Raw genomic sequence first — 16,523 nt, 5'->3', positions numbered from 1 at the left:
CAGAGGTGTTTTCCAGCCGGATCCATTCCGGGATGCTGCGGGGCCCTGCCCGCCGTGAGGGAGCGGGAGAGCTGCGGCACCGACCCCGCGGCGGAGCAGCGCCGGGGCGGCCGGAGCCATTTCCCGCAGGCAGCGCTGCCCGCCGCCGGCCTCAGGCGGGCAAAATGGCGGCGGCCGCTGAGGGGCGGGAAAAAGGGGCGGGCAGAGACTGCCAGCGCTCCGCCATCCTCCTCCTCCTCCTCCTCCTTCTTCTCCTCCCGGCCGCCCGCTCCGAGCCCCGGCCACAGGTAGGTGCCATCCCCGCCGAGGGTTTGCCCCCCCCGGCCCTTTCCCTCCGGAGACCGCTGAGGTGTTTATTGTAGCCGCTTGGCGTTGGGTGTTTTTGTTCCTGCAGAAGAGGTGAGGGGAGCTGGGTGGGTGGGAAGCGTGGTGGCCCAGGTGGGAGCCGCTCTGGTGCCTCGGGAGGAGGCGGCCAGCGACCCTTCCCAGAGGTGATCCCGGGATGCTCATCCCATAACTGGATGGGATGCCTTGTCCTAAAATGCTGCGTCCCCTGGGGAATGGAGTCAGCACTGCTGAGCAGGGGCTCGCAGCCTGTTCCTCCTGGCTGGAAGCTGGCCTGCAGCACAGTGGGGTCTTTAGCCGTGGATGTTCCTCTAAGGAATCTTTAACCAGGTGTGTGGGCACGGGTGCATCTGGATTTGGTGGGACAGGGGATGCTGCAGCCTCCCTTCACCTCCCACCTCCCTTATCATCTCCAGCTTGGCTAGCAGGTGTTTTGTAACCCCTACCCTTAAACACCTGTAAGACCACCGAGGAAAGGATTTTTAAGCTTTCTGTGTTTCAGCTGCTTAGGTGGCAGACAGCTGTACACGTACTCTGTAATCTGCTAAAAATAAAAGCAAACCAAACTCAGCTGATCCAGCATCGGCCCACGTGAAGGATGGTGTTCATTTAGACAAAAATTCGTGCCTTCCTGTGAATTCCTGCCTGAATTTGTGGTAGGGTTTGGTTTTTTCCCTTTGCAGTAAGGACATAATGAGGTTACTGCAGGGAAAACTTGTGAAGTGACTTCATGGTGTTAAAGCCCTTTTTCCATCCTTGCTGTGATAGTATCCAAGTGGCACAGATCCCCCCTGGTGATGAGAGAATGTTGTGCTAGGGGTTGTTTGGGTATCCAGGCACGTTGTTAAAGTGGGGCCAGGCCTGTATGTCAGGAATGTGTATTGAAGCCAGGTCCTGTAAACACTCACAAATTCATGGAGCCTTGTTGCTAGGGCTTTGCACAGGAATAAGACGTGGATGAGTCCTTCTTTGAAGTCCTGATGTGCTACCTGAGTAGTTGGAAGCCAGGAGAACAGCAGAGGGAAGAGTTTCCATAGTTAGTGAGCTTCAGCAAATAAATTCACCTCTTTTTATGGCTCGTTTTAGAGCAGAGCCAAGTGGAACTGTATTGTTTATGTGCGTAGCTTCTTGTGTCTCACACAAAGATGCCTATTGTTTACACAGAAACTGTAAGAGGAATGTTTTGTTAACATTTGGTTAGCAATATAAACTGACAAACACAAATGCAGACTGGAACTTGAAACAAAAATAGCCCTTCTCAAAGCAGAAAAACACAGCTGCCCAAAAACTGTTTTTCAAGGAAAATTCTGCACCTATTGGTTCTATATTTTCTTTTTAAACTCAGCTTTTGTCATTTTCATGCCTATAAATCTACTGCATGTAACTATCCCAGCAATTTAAGCTCCACACCCATGGACCCTCTAAACAGGGCTTATTTTGCTAAAGAAGATTGATTCAATTGTGATATTTTATAATTACATTTGAAATTTGTTTTTAGTTGGGTGTGTCGCTGTTCCATTTTCAAATTCCTGAGCGGACGGGGATGAATTCCCTTCTCCATTGTCAACATATGTCTTTTCCATTATTTCCAGTAGGACTGGCTGCTGCCTTCTCCTTACATTTAAGAAACTTTCAGTGGCTTAAAATAGTAGGACCAAAAAAACTGTTTTGTCAATATTTTATTTAAAAAAAAAAAAATTCCACAGTCTACATAAAGAGTAGTTACAAGGCCTGTGGGGTCCTGCTTTCCATGTTGGAGTGCATTGACTTAGTGGATGTAGAAGGTAAATTTTCAGTCATGATAATGCATAAAATCTCATTTGCACTGTTTCCAACTTCATTCCCCAGTGATCAGCATCTACCAACATTCAAGTGACTGAGACCTGTTTAAATAAATGGGGTGAGTTGTTCTCAGAAGGGCTCAGAAATGTTTGGTATTGTAGCAAAAAGGGATCACAGTAGTTTGAGGACTCTGTGGCAGCCAGATGTTTAATTTTTAATGTCTCACCAGTGATGGCAATGGGTATTCATCAGATTGTACAGGTCCAGTGGAAGACAGTCAGAATTTCTGTCCTTGCACATCTCCTAATGCACACCATCTCTTCTTTTAGAGTTATTAATGACAATGACATTGGCACTGCTTTTTTTTTTGTGCTACTTTTTTCACCTTATTTCTTAGCTTGAGTATTTCTGCCTGTCACTCATAGATTCTTGCTTTCATTATTAGTAGCATATAATTCTATGTTACACACAGAATATCTGTGCTACACATTGAATATCACAGTTATCTTACATTCATTGTTTCTACATTGCCTGATCCTCTCCAAATGAGTATTCAAACCTATTTCTGTTTGATGGGTCGTTGGAAATGTCTACACGTATCTTTTTTTTTTTCCTTTCTTTCAGCTTTTTCCATTGGCACCAAGAAGAATATATGCTAATTCTGCTACAACTCACAAGTATTGTGTTTAGGGTTTTTTTATTTTATATGTTTTAGGAAGCAGAAAGTGAACTGTTTATTTTACTTTACAGTGAGATCCTGTCCTGCAACTGGGCTGTGTAGGGAGGACAGTAACAATGCTGATGTAGAAAACAATTTGTAATACTTCCACTTACATGCTTTAACATATTTATGTAGAAAAAGCTTTATTCCATAAAGCTTTATTTTTAATTTTTTTTTTTTGCAGGGATCTCCGTGTGCCTGAGTCTCTGCACTTGTGTGACTGTTCCCTGGAATCACAGACTCTGGACAGAGATCCTTAACAGGATTTGGAATTGGAGGTCTGTGGCAAGGTGTGATTGGAATCAGATTGAGTGGGAAGATGGTCAGTTTTAGGAAGGTATTCTGATGGGGAGATGGGTTGGTTTTGTCATCTCCCAAGAACAGGTTGTATATTTGTATTTGCAACCTTCAGATGAAAGAGTGTGTTCACATTTTTAAATAGATGTTTGCTTATTAGTTGTATTCTGGGAAATTCTAACAGCAACATGTCAGAATTCCACTGTAGCTTGGTAAATAAAAAGAAGACACAAGAATTCCCTGGGTTCTGAGTTCCAGAATCAGTAATGTGTCCATGTATTCCTTCCTGGTCTCCTACAGGAAAGATGATCCCCAGGCAGCATTCCTGAGCCACGAGGATGGGGCCAGATGTACCCCTGCTCAATGACTACAAGCAGGAGTTCTTCTTGAAGCGCTTCCCTCAGACTGTGCTGGGAGGTCCCAGGTTCAAATTAGGCTACTGTGCCCCTCCTTACATCTATGTGAACCAGATCATCCTTTTCCTGACACCATGGCTTTGGGGAGGAGTGGGAACACTCCTGTACCAGCTGGGAGTGATGAAGGACTTCTGCACCGCAGCGCTGTCGGGAGGACTCATGTTTGTTACTGCACTTGCTCTTCAGATGACAAACCTCTATGCAAAGCAAAAAACAGTGACAGTAGAAAGAATGCAAATTCAGAATACCCTGACAGATGAAGATGAGTTTGAATTTTCCAGCTGTGTAGGTTCAGAGACAGTAAAGTTTATTATTCCTGGCAAGAAGTACATAATCAACACTGTATTCCATTCCCTTCTGGCAGGGGTATTGTGTGGGCTGGGAACTTGGTATTTGCTGCCAAACAGAATAACCTTGTTATATAGCAACATTGGAGGAACTGTTGTGATCTTTGTGTTTGGATGGGTGACCATATGTATAGGAGAGTATTCATTAATCATAAACACGGCCGCCGAAACAGCCACTTTCCAAGCACTGGATACTTATGAAATCACTGCTCTGATGAGACCTTTCTACATTTTTGTCTTTATTGCAGTGGATCTTGCACACAGGTAAACGTAATAATGCATTTAGCCACTTAAACTGATGGTCATTCTGTGTATTTTTGATGGGAACGGTTAAATTATTCTTCAGAGGAAAATTTATTTTGAGATTCTAATCATCTGTAGTAATTTCAAAGGAAGAAGACTGTTGCATATATGATAAAAATTGAGGTTCTGTGCTATGTATAAAAGGCTCTTAAATTTTTATAGCATTCCATGTAAACGAGGAAGAACAGTTTGTAAGTAAGAGATAGGTAAAATTTATCTTCTACCATGTCATTTTTCATATTTTTGTATTGGAGCATTTGCAAATATATCCTTTTAAAGGATGTGTTTTGAAAACACATGTTCCTGACCTGGAATCATAAATCTAAACACTGCAAGCTTCAGGATTACTGGATTTATGTCCAGATTTCATCCTGGAATACTTTCTAATTTAAGTTCTGTAAAGTGATAGCAGAGGCTTTTATACAACAGGCAAAAACAAAAGAAAAAAAACCAAAAACCTCTGAATTTGGTTTTAATGAATGGATAAGTGGCTTTGTGATACAGATTTTGAACTTGGATTTTTAGATGCTTCTCCAGTATGAAAGAGCTGTGTCAGTCTACAAACTAGGAGAGTAACATTTCTGTTTTTCAGATGAGTGTCTTAGCTGAAATATTTGTAGTTTCAGGCTCCTAAAACAAAGTGCTTTTAGATTTACTCTCTGCATTCTTTCTCCCTGTCAGGTGATATTTGTAGCACTTTGTCACATGTACATATTTTATGGGTGGGTAACTTCAGATACATTAAAAAAAAGCATGTTTGAATTTGCTAGTTTTGCACTGGGAGATGTTTTGTTAAGGATTTACCCTAATTGCCAATTCAGGTGAGGTATGAGAATTATACATGCGGTCTTGGACTCCAAATTCTTCTATTCAGTTTCTTGGGGAGAAGATTAAGACATTGTCAAAATTCCTGATAAAATTCCTCTGAGACTTGCTTGCTTATTAAAAAGGAGAGAGAAACCAAATACCTTGTCAGTCTACCACCTTTAACTGGTAAACTACATGTGGGTTAGAATTTATGCAAATTTCTAATTTGTGTTTTTGCAGGAAGATTTTGCCATTTTTATGTGGAAATAAACCCTCTTTAGGAATATGCAATATTATCTGTAGTAGTACAGGCAACATGCCAGTTCTTCCAGTGTTAAAGCTTAGATCTTGGGCCTGGAAATTGCATAAAATTTTGCTTTTGTGTTTCTGAAAAAAATACTTCACAATTTTTTGTTAAACAGTTGAGGCTTTGGAGCCTGTGGACCCTTCTTTTTTGCACAAGTATTTTTTCAGTGTATTATCACAATAATAACGAAAATAATTGGGATAATTGCATCACTGTATTCATCTGAAGGCTTCAAGTCTTTTAAATGAGAATTTAGTCTGTGTTCTCATGTTCTAATCAATGTTTTACTGTCCCAAGCACAAATATGTCCTTATTTTTCCTTTTAAAAGATACTCATTAGTTTTTATAGGTTGAATGTGTAAGGTTTTTACTTTGGGACTTGCTGTAGTAATTAAGGATGTAGGAAGTCTTCCCACACAGAAGTTATTTTTCCCTTCACAGAAGTCAAATCCATTTCTTCTTTTATCCAGGTTTGCTGTCAACGCACCCATTCTAGAGCAGACAAACCAGATTTTGCACATCCTGTTTCTTTTTCTGCCATTCTTGTGGGCAATGGGAATTCTGCCCCCGCTTGATGCACTTTTTCTCTGGGGAATGGAACAACTGTTGGAGTTTGGACTAGGAGGTTCACCTATGTCAAGTAACACAAAGTAAATGTTTATACAATTGTAAAATATATCAGTATTGTTTATAACCTTTTTCTTTTCAAGCAAATCTTCTTTATTTTCTCCTTCACAGGTTGTTAGTAATGTTTCTCATTTCTGCTGGAACAGCAATAGCATCGTATTTCATTCCCAGCCCCCTCGGTGTGATCCTCTTCATGACTGGATTTGGGTTCATACTGAGTCTTAACCTAAGTGAGATTGGGTTTGCCTTCAAACACACCATGATCAGCCATTTAGCCTCCAGCAAATCTAAAAATGCTCACAGAGGTCTTAGAATACAATTTGGGTGGAGGGAATTTATTTTCTATGTGACTGTGTTGACATTTGCTCTCACAGAAGCAGGCCTGCTGCATCAATTTGCAGGCTCCTCATCATTTTCCCAAGGCAGTCCCCAGGCCATAGCAAGTTACATTCTGATCCTATTACTTGTAATGATGTGGATTCTTAGAGAGATTCAGAGAGTGTACTTGTTTGGAGTCTTCCGAAACCCCTTTTACCCAAAGGATGTCAGGACTGTGGCTGTGTTCATGGAGAAGCAAAGAAGGCTAATGAAAGTTGGTGTTGTCAGGAGGATTTTACTAACACTAGGTAGGAATTCACCGCTGTCTGTTGTTTGTTAGATGATGCTTGTAGGGAGATTGAAACTCTAGAATTGCTGTATGTGCAAGATTCTGGGAATGAACCAAGGGAAACCAAGTGGCTGGAAATACTTGTTGATGTCTTGTTAAATTGTGCATTGAGGTCAAAGTTACTGGTCCAGCACATTTAAAAGTGATTAAATTTGGAAGTGATTTTATTTATTTCTTTTATAGGGGTGAACCTAAAAAACTGAGCCTTTTAAAAGCCCAGCTGAAAAAGCAGGGCCTTTTAAAGGATTTTAGTTACAACTCCAGTACCCACTTTTGAAAGGATGTACTTGGAAACAAAATTAGTTGAAAGTCTTCAAGCTGACTAAATATTTAGTTCTTAGGGCTTGCTGGTAAATTGAAGAGCCTCCTTTCTGGTAGGTTAGAGACAAATGCATCCACTATGAGGGAATAAAAATTGATTTAAATTATTTAATTTCATAAGGAAGCCTTAGTTTGGGGAAATACATTGATGACTGCTATTCCATGGGGTTTTTTTACTTATTTGAGTATTCTCTTGGAGAAACAAATAAAGGATAAAAGAACTAATAGCAAGTAAGAGCTAAGCATTGATGTAAATGTTTGTTGTCCTGGGCCATTAGTGCAAATAAATTGTTCAATAACGTGGGAGTGTAATACAAAGAGGAGTTTGTGATGATGAAGGGAAGGTTTCTATTTTTGTGCTAGGATTTCCATGCTGCAATAAGACTGCTTACCTCTGTTGACTTTTGTTATGTTTTTGGAAGGAGTTCAGTGATTCTTTTCTTTCAATTGCAGTGTCTCCGTTTGCTATGATAGCATTCCTGTCACTTGACCATTCGCTACAAAACCTGCATTCCGTGTCTGTTTCCATTGGATTCACAAGGATGTTTAGGATGGTAATTTGAATTTTAAATATGTTAGCCATAGAAACGCTCTTCTAGATGACTTGAGAACCAAGGTGACCTGGAAGAAGTATTCCAGGTCATGAAAGCAGAGATAAATAGCTATGTTTTTTAATGTATTTCTAACATATCTCTGTTTTAGGTCTGGCAGAATACAGAAAATGCCTTACTAGACATGGTGGTTGTGTCAGCAGCACAAATGTTGGCGTTTAATCCCGACCTCTGGTGGAACAGGAGCCTTGATACAGGAATCAAACTCTTGCTGGTAATGGTCATAATGTAGAATTAAGCTGCTAATTGTTATCTGAAGTCTCTGTTTCTGTTGGAGAATTACAACAGGGGCCAGGACCTAGCAGGTAGAAGCTAAAATCTGTATTAAGATATATTAATATAAGATATAACCATGCTTCATTTTCATACAGTTACTGTGGCTGTGCTGAGTGTGCCACAGGCTACAGACCGTGTGCCTCCCACCCCTGTGCAGGTCGGCCTCCTGCGGGATCGGCTGCTGCAGTTCCTGTCCAAGCTGCACTTCGCCATTGCCATCCTGCTGACCTCGTGGACGGAGAAGAAGCAGCGCCGCAGATCCAGCGCCGCCCTGATCGCGCTCAACCTCGCCTTCTTCCCCGTCCTGCTGGCCCTGGTGGCCGTGTCAGCGCTGCTCTCCTCGCCCCTGCTGCCGCTCTTCACGCTGCCCGTGTTCCTGGTGGGCTTCCCCCGGCCCCTGCGGAGCTGGCCGGGCCCCGCGGGCGGCAGCGCCTGCGTCTGCTCCGACACCGTGTACTACCGGCAGCTCGTGCCCGGCCTGGCCGCGGCGCTGCAGTCGGCGCTGGCGGCCGGCGGCCTGGGTATGTGCAGGCAGTGCTCTGAAATACTGCAGCTAAATGCGTCAGGAAATGTGGTTTTCCACCCAAACCCCTTGGGATCGGATCCCTCCCAACACCCTAAAACGCTTGGGATCATATTCCTCCCAATGCCCCAAAACGCTTGGGATCAGCTCCCTCACAGTGCCCTAAAACCTTTGGGATCAGATCCCTCTCAAGGCCCCAAAACCATTTGGATCAGATCCCTCCCAATACCCTGAAACCCCTTGGGATCAGATCTCTCCCAAGGCCCCAAAACCCTTGGGATCACCTCCCTCCCAATGGAGGAGAATCCATGACTGAAAACCATGTTTCACGGTGTGAAACTCTGATATTCAGAGATTGCTCAGGGTAAAGTGGTTACTTTTATCCTTCTTGTGCAACCAACAGTAGGACAAAGGGGAAGAATAGAAAAGAATAGAACAGCTACAAGTTGCAGCAGGGGAAGTTCAGGTTGGATATTGGGGAAAATTTCTTTGCTGGACAAATGGTTAAGTTGGAACAGGCTCCCCAGGGTGTCACCATGCCTGGGAGCATTCAAGAAACAAGTAGATGTAGCAGTTTGTGAAATGGTTTTGTGGACATGGTGGTATTCAGTAAAAGGCTGGGCTTGATGACCTGGGAGATCTTTTCCAGCTAATGATTCTACAGTGTCTGCTTGTTACAATCCTATAAAAAAATAATTATTTTGTTACCTTTAGGGAGAGACTAAATGGTGGTGAAATAGTATCAATCCTAATCTTTCTGTACTGAATAAAAAGGATGGAATGCATTGATCCCAGCTAACTGGAGGCAGTAAATTGGGTTCTTTAGCCAGACAACATAGAGAAGGATGTGTGTCAGACTGCTCTCTGTAGGTCTGTCTGTCTGCATCAATCCCATTCCTCAGCATCCAGAAGGTGACTTTGCTAATTTGGCTGTGTTAATTGGTTGTGGTGAATATTGACTGGATGTTTGTGAAATACATGATGTAGCCTAAGTAGCAGTAAACAGCTGAGAACAAACCCCTTGATAAGATTTAATGTCTTATCTTGTGCAGGCAGTTGGGGTGGGATTGTAGCAGCACTTGTGGGTTTACAGCCTGGTAAAGGCTTTGTGCTGGGGTTTTCACAGAATTACAGAGACAGAGGTGAAGAAATGCCCACTCTATTTCCCAGCTGGAGACAGAGTAACTGTTTTAAAATTGCAAGGTCATTTTCTTGAGAAACAGCCTTTGTGTAACCTAAATAATCAAAAGATTGTAGCCCTTAGACAAGAGGCAAATATTTACATAACCCTCTTAGAAAATGGCTTATGGCTGGAAAAAGTGGCCTAATATTTGAAGGCAGTGGAAGTTAACATTAACCATGCTTTTCTGAAGAATATATCCAGGTGCTTTACTAGGAAATATGTGCTGCACTTTCATCACTGGTTAGAGAGAGGTACTCAGTAAAACCAGGAAGTCATTTTCTCTAAAGAAGGATACTTCAGTTTGTCTACTGCATTAGTCCATTATGTTTTGTATTTACAATAGATATATTTATCATTATATAGCTATCTGTCATATATATATATGTGTTATCTATCTCTTATATCTATCTATATTATATATATATATGCATATTTTAATAGGGGTTTTTTCCCCCCATTCCCATCATTATTGTGGTGCCATGTGTGCCTTAGAATAAATAATTTAAACCACTAGTCTTAAGGGGTAAAAAGTCTCTTCTTTAATGGGAAAATCTGTGAATGAATGTCTTGAAGCAAGAAAAAGTGTGGTGCTCTCAGATGAGTTCAAAAGGAAGTGATACCACCTTGTGTGTCACTAATTTAAACCCATAGTTTTTTCTGTGTAAAGGAGTTTTAATAGTTTTAACTGCTAGCAAGAAAGGAATTAAAGTCTTTGCAAAATGTTAGCAAGAAAATGCACTTCATTAGCTCAGTGGGTTAGAAAAGGTTACTTAAATTTTAACTACAGCTTAATGGTTGGTTTCACTGATTGCACCTTACAACATTTTAAAACTGAAATGTTCTGCAAGTGAGTGGTCACCAGACATGAGTGACAGCAGAAGCAGGTCATAAACTGGCAGCAAATGTCATGCTTAAGAATAGAACCATTGTGTTATGAGGATTGACATTCAGCTGTAGTTCAAATAAAGTATAACCACCAGTTCTTAGGAAATTTGGCATTGGTCTTTTTCTGACATAGTTAAAAAAAAAAGAAAAAAGTTTGAGTTGGTTCTGGGGTTTTTTTTGAGTACTAATTTGCTGTTGTTCAGGACCTGATTTTCAAATTCCAGTTATATTTTTATTTCTCTGATTAGAAATAAACTTCCTACTCCCAGCAAATTGGGCCATTAGGAAACTCCTATACTATATAATGATTCTTTAATGTATTCTCAGTAAGGAGGACTTTAAGTCTCTAGAGAACACTCCAGTGGGAGCTGTGTGGTTGGAAATGCAGCCAAAAAATTATCTTTAATCATGAAAGTCATCTCTGCAAAGGGAATTGAGGGTGGAGCTATTTAACCCTGGTCTGGTGTGAATAATGTAGTCCTGCAGTTGTGTGAGGTTTTCCAACTTTTTTAAGCTGCAATTTCAGCCAATTTTTTCAAGATTCTAAGGTGCTAGATAACCAGTGTTAACTGATTGCTGTGCTGTTGCAGAAATATTTTGTGTTTGCTGTTGACTCCTTTCATTGGCATGGAGAAAAGGTAACATGTAGGTTTTATTTGTTTTTTTCCTTGCCTAGGTCTCTCTCTGCCTGGGTCACATTACTTGTGCCGCTTTCAGGACAGGCTGATGTGGATATTGGTGCTGGAAAAGGGCTTCACATACTGTGGTGTTAACATTAAGGTAATTGCATGCTGAGCACTGAGATGTTGATGTTTGGAAATAGTGCAGCCATTCTGCTGTGTAACATTTCAGCAGTGTAACTGATTTACATTTAATTTTCTAAGATGAGTGTTATACTAATTAGCCTTGCAATTTACATGAGTAGCAGATGTGAATTTTTTTATCATTTAGCTTGTGACAGAATATCTTTAATAAGCTGGCTAATAAGATCTGCATCAGGCAAAGATTTATTTAGGACGTTGATCTGTGCCTAATGTTGCAGTGAGTGCTTTGTTATTGCTGTTATCTCTGGAGAGATTTGTAGATTCAGTTGTGGAAATACTGACAGTCATCTTGTTCAGAATAATTCTGTTGCACGCAAACAGCTTGCTGGCATTTAAAGTTATGTCCTGCTGAAGACTAACAGGAAGCTGTTTTCATTTGTGCTTTAGGGGCTAGAACTGCAGGAAACATCCTGCCATGCTGCTGAAGCTCACAGAGTGGATGAAATTTTTGAAATGGCCTTTGAACATCAGGAGCACACAAGGATTCTGTCTCCCAATCCCCATTTTGGACACATCCTGACTCCCTGTACTGTGGTTCCTGTGCGGCTGTATTCTGATGCCAGGAATGTGTTATCTGGAATCATTGATTCCCATGAGAATTTAAAGCACCTGAAAGATGATTTTGTTAAAGTGCTTGTATGGATGCTTGTCCAGTATTGTTATAAAAAATCCAAGACGTGGGAAAGCCCAGGCAGTGCCAACAAGAACAAACAAGGATCGTTTCCAGAAAATCAGCATAGTGGAGCAGTGAAAGGATCCAGAGCTCTGAGGGAAGAGGACAGCTTTAGTATTGATACAGTGGAGGACTGGACTGATGATAGTGACATTTTTGATTTTGAACCCAGTAGCAGAACAAGAGACAGAAAAGAACCTGGGCAGTTGGGACTGACACCAAAAGTGCACCTGTCTATTCCAGGGTCTATAGAAACACAGAGCCAAGATTTCCTACAAGAAATGTCTCCAGAAGATAAATTAAACAGGGCTGTGGTGCTTGGGCTGCCTGCTGTGGACAAAGGGAAACAGCCAGAAGTTTTACCTTGTGTAGAATTCAGTTGCTCTTACTCAGAGCTGCTGAGCATCCCTGAAGAATGGAGAACAGCGCCAGTGCCTTCTTCCAAAGTCAGTGAAATGAGGCAGAGGTTTCCAGAGGAATGGTACCACTTTGTTTTGAGCCAACTGGACTTTTTTCATCTGAAAGAGAAGCCTTCCAGTTTACTCACAGACCTTATGAAAGATAAAGCTCTGAAAGAGCTGTACATCCACGGGGTGCTGTCGTGTTGCTTTGGTCTGTTTGGCCTGGATAACGCCGTGCCTGCCCCTCGCCACGTCTTCAGGGCCTACACTGGTGGCATTCCCTGGTCTGCTGGCTTGGACTGGCTAACAGGCAAACCTGAGCTCTTCCAGCTGGCATTAAAAGCTTTCAGGTAAAATAAAAACATTTCCTGAGATTAGAAATTTATGTAGAGGAGTGTCACTTCATTAATGAGTTTGTTAAACCCCTATAGTTTAAATTTATTTGTAGGTTTTTTCCTATATCAGTACTGCCTGGCGTGTGGTATGGACGTTCTTTCTTCTCCACAGCAGCTGCCTCCAGTCTGCTGTGTTAACTGGGGAAAACCAACCTGCTTTCATTGACCCCCAGATCTCAGTTGTGCTGGATTTAGATATTTGGCACTAACCATTATCAGGCAGTGGGGAAGTGCTGGAGGTGAATGAGAGGTGTTTAGCTGATGTGTTTTACATGTGGGTGAGCTAAAAGCACAACCAGACAGACTGGCAGTAACTCAGCTGGCAAGCAGTGACTGACAGAGTTGGAGCCTCTCCACCCTCTGTGGCCTGAAGAGCCTTTCTCCCTCCTGTCCTTGCCACACAACTGACTGTGTGATGTTCTGCACCTTTCAGATACACCTTTAAACTTATGCTGGACAAAGCCAGCCTGGGTCCAGTGGAGAACTTCAAAGAGCTGGTGAATTACCTGGAGGAATACGAAAGCGATTGGTACATTGGGCTGGTGTCAGACCTGGAGTGGCAGCAAGCAGTTCTGCAGGAAAAGCCATACCTGTTCTCACTGGGGCATGACCCAAGCATGGTAAGGAGAAAAATTACTAGGTCAAAGTTTGGGTTTCTTTTTCACTGTTCTTTTTTTCCCCTTTGTAATTATGTTCTAAAACATGAAGGCTCTGCAAGGTTGGTTTGTACTGAAGAGGAACTGGCACCGCTGTTGTTGAAAACCCCACTGCACTGTTCTTCAGATGCAGCAATATTTCCTGATTATATTCCAGTGGAGGCATTGAACTGAGGGCACTGTTTATACTTTGCTGTGTTTAAAGTGTTCACAGAGTGCAGCCCCAAAGCTTCACTCAGTGCTTTGTAACCAAAATGCTCTCATCGCTTCTCGGACCATGTCCTGGACATCCTGATCTGTTTGTTCTTGTAGGGAATTTACACGGGGCGAGTCCTCACTCTGCAGGAGCTGTTAGTCCAGGTGGGGAAGCTCAATGCTGAAGCTGTGCGAGGCCAGTGGGCCAACCTGTCCTGGGAGCTGCTCTATGCCACCAACGATGACGAGGAGCGCTACAGCATCCAGGCACACCCGGCGCTGCTGCGCAACCTGACCGTGCAGGCGGCCGACCCGCCCCTGGGCTACCCCGTCTACTCCTCGCAGCTCCTGCAGCTGCCTCTCTTCTAGGCTGTCCTTTCTTCACCTGTGGCTCTTACTGGTTTGTCTTTCTCCTCTCTGTGTTGCAGTCAAATGTCCACGTTCCCTTGTGTGCTGCACTCTCAGGGTGGTGGCACCAGGGCAGTGCATGTCCGTGGTACAGGGGTTGGTGCTGGCCAGAGCCTCCAGCTGGCAGGAAGGTGGGGACTGGTTTCTTGCTGCTGGCACACAAGACACCATTGCCCATGTGGCTGATGAGCCACATGCTGAAATTCTCTTCTTCAGCTTACAGAAAAGCAACATAATTCTTATCATTATCATAATTCTGATCGTGAACTATTTTTCGTGCATTCTGATTTATTTTTACTTTTTTTTTTTTCCTTTGGACAGGTGACTTGCACTGCCAGTCAGGTTACAGCCTTTCACAGTGTTGTCAACCCCAGAGTTGGCAACCAAAGTGTACATAGGACTATTTATATGAATTTTTTTATTCTGGCCATTTTATATTGGACTGAGTTCAGTTCCAGCATTTGTTATATGACTTTCACTGATCTTCCTTGTGTGTAGTAAATTATCAGCCATGCTTTAACTAAATTCTAAGGGACAATTTTTACCAAACTACTTGTTTTGGTAAAAAGAATGTATATTAACTAGTGTGTGCTCTGACACATTGATAGCCTGGGTGACTTTATTGATGAAAGAAGTTAAATGTATATAATTAGGGGACAGAGGAAGTTCTAAGAACAAATAGTATGATTTCATCTCCTTCTTCCAGTATCCATATATATGATATATATTATATACATCTGTATATATATGTTGTTACTTTCAGCCTCTCTCCACCTCCCTAACCAGTCTTCCACAAATGCAGTGAGAGCTTCATGATGGGGGGTGGGTGGAAATCCAGCTAGAAGTATTTATTTTTTTAACCTCACTACAGGCTGGAGCAGACCTGGACAAAACCTTGAAAACAGGTCCAGTTTCCAGTGGCTCATTTATCCTGTTCACAACCACCAGTCTTAGCACATAACTTTGTTTTCTCAGCAATTCCATGGTTACACTATAGGCAAATGCTGAGCAGGGAGTGCGTAATTGTATTTCTTACTCCTACAGAATCAATTTAAATCAGACCTGCTCCATAACTGAAGCAGAGCTGGTTTGGAACACCCAGCCTTGTCTGAGTCCAAGCACATTTATTACTTTTACTTCTAACCTTTAAGACCTTTTGTCTCATATGAAATTTGCCACAGAACCTTGTACTTGGCTGCTGGTTGTTCCTTTAGATAGTGGCCAGAAATGGTTTTTAAAAACTATGCAAGTGGTGTAGTGGGCTTCCAAAGCAGGCTTGGTGCTATGCTGGACCCTGAGCTGCATCTGGAAATACAGAGCCATGGAAGTGATGTGGAAGGGGCTTGTAGAGAGCACCTATTTCATCTCCCTCTCCCAAGGAGGCAGATGTTAACTCTGATTTAAATCTTCCAAGGTGAGGAGTGTCATGAACTCCTCAAGCAGTTCACTCCAGTTCTTTGCTGCTCTTGCAGCAGCTGGAAAGTTGGAGCTATTTCCTAAATCTAATTAACCCTCCCTTGCCCCACTGTAAATTTCTTACTATTTGTCTTCCATATGGTCACAGAAAATTTAATTATCTTTTTTTGCAGCAGTCCTTACTCAAAGATGGCTGTAATTTCTGCCCTCATCCTTTGTCTTTTTTAAACTGAATAAACCAGTTGAGAAAAAGCTGAAGAGAGCTGTGATCCTCTTCCCTTCCTTTCTCTGGGTTGTGTCCATCTGGTCCCCAGCCTTGAGGAGAGCTGCTGATAACTGGGCCCAGTGTTCCAGCAGAGATCCTGATTGGCACCAGATGGAGCAGCACAATTAGCAATGGGCAGCGTTCCTGCTGGAGCACAGGAATGTGGAGCTGGGCTGTGCTGCCCTGCCACATCCTGTCCCCTGCTGTCACAGGCAGTGTGTCCCACACCGGAGCCCCTTGGCACAGCCCAGGGCATTCACAGCCCTGAGGCACAGAACCCCCAGCTTAAACCTGTCTGCATCCTGCTTTTGGCAGGAACAGGAGATAAAGCTGAGTGTTCTGTCTCACAGATCTGTGCAGCTGAGTGCCCCTGTTCACTTGGTGTGCTTGTGTGTTCTTGGCCTGTTTGGTTTGGAGCATTTCTTTGATTTATCTGGAATTCAGGAATTGGAGCACCCTCAACCCTGGCCTTGTCTGTGTTCACAGACAGCTGTTGGGATTACTGATGGCATCCTGCTCTCGGGAATGGGGCTGAGCTTGGGACCCACTCTTATCCCATGTGACCCTTGAAATGCTCTGTCTTCTAACCAGGTGTGTGCAGAGCTTTATTTAATTCTTCCCAACACCTCCTTGCTTTAGACTGTGATGTTGATCACACACAGGGCAGTGTAAGGGCAGCAGAGCTGACAAAGGGGGCAGAGGGTAAGTCCGATGTTGTGTCAGAAATGAAAGGATTTAGCCCTGTACACACATTTTGCTCAAGGAATACATCCCAAACACAGACCAGACACCCTTATTTCTATACCACACCCTTCTTCTTGTGGGTTTTTGTTAATCAACATGAATTAAGACTGAAAGTGAGGGAAACAGGA

General features: G+C 42.8%; 1 protein-coding gene across 4 annotated transcripts; it reads left to right on the top strand.

Annotated features, from left to right (window-relative positions):
* The first annotated feature begins 228 nt into the window (after window positions 1-228).
* On the top strand, window positions 229-15,638 carry PCNX4 (pecanex 4). 4 transcript variants are annotated; one of them, XM_039733006.1, is made up of 12 exons: window positions 229-287; window positions 3,033-3,126; window positions 3,446-4,172; window positions 5,796-5,975; window positions 6,064-6,578; window positions 7,394-7,494; window positions 7,643-7,765; window positions 7,985-8,348; window positions 11,095-11,198; window positions 11,630-12,666; window positions 13,145-13,331; window positions 13,680-15,638. In XM_039733006.1, the coding sequence occupies exons 3-12, from the start codon at window positions 3,484-3,486 to the stop codon at window positions 13,929-13,931; spliced, it is 3,552 nt and encodes a 1,183-aa protein (XP_039588940.1). In that variant the 5' UTR covers window positions 229-287; window positions 3,033-3,126; window positions 3,446-3,483; the 3' UTR covers window positions 13,932-15,638. The 4 variants fall into 4 exon arrangements, with proteins under 4 accessions (XP_039588940.1, XP_039588943.1, XP_039588942.1 ...); XM_039733008.1 differs by having other exon boundaries at window positions 245-287; window positions 3,033-3,138; XM_039733007.1 differs by lacking the exon at window positions 229-287 and adding an exon at window positions 378-399.
* Window positions 15,639-16,523: the final 885 nt, after the last annotated feature.

The sequence above is a fragment of the Passer montanus genome, unplaced genomic scaffold (assembly GCF_014805655.1).
Source record: "Passer montanus isolate IOZ18808 unplaced genomic scaffold, ASM1480565v1 scaffold82, whole genome shotgun sequence".
Lineage (NCBI taxonomy): Eukaryota > Metazoa > Chordata > Aves > Passeriformes > Passeridae > Passer > Passer montanus.
The sequence above is the reverse complement of the archived record's forward strand: the minus strand, read 5'-3'. Positions and strand labels throughout refer to the sequence as shown.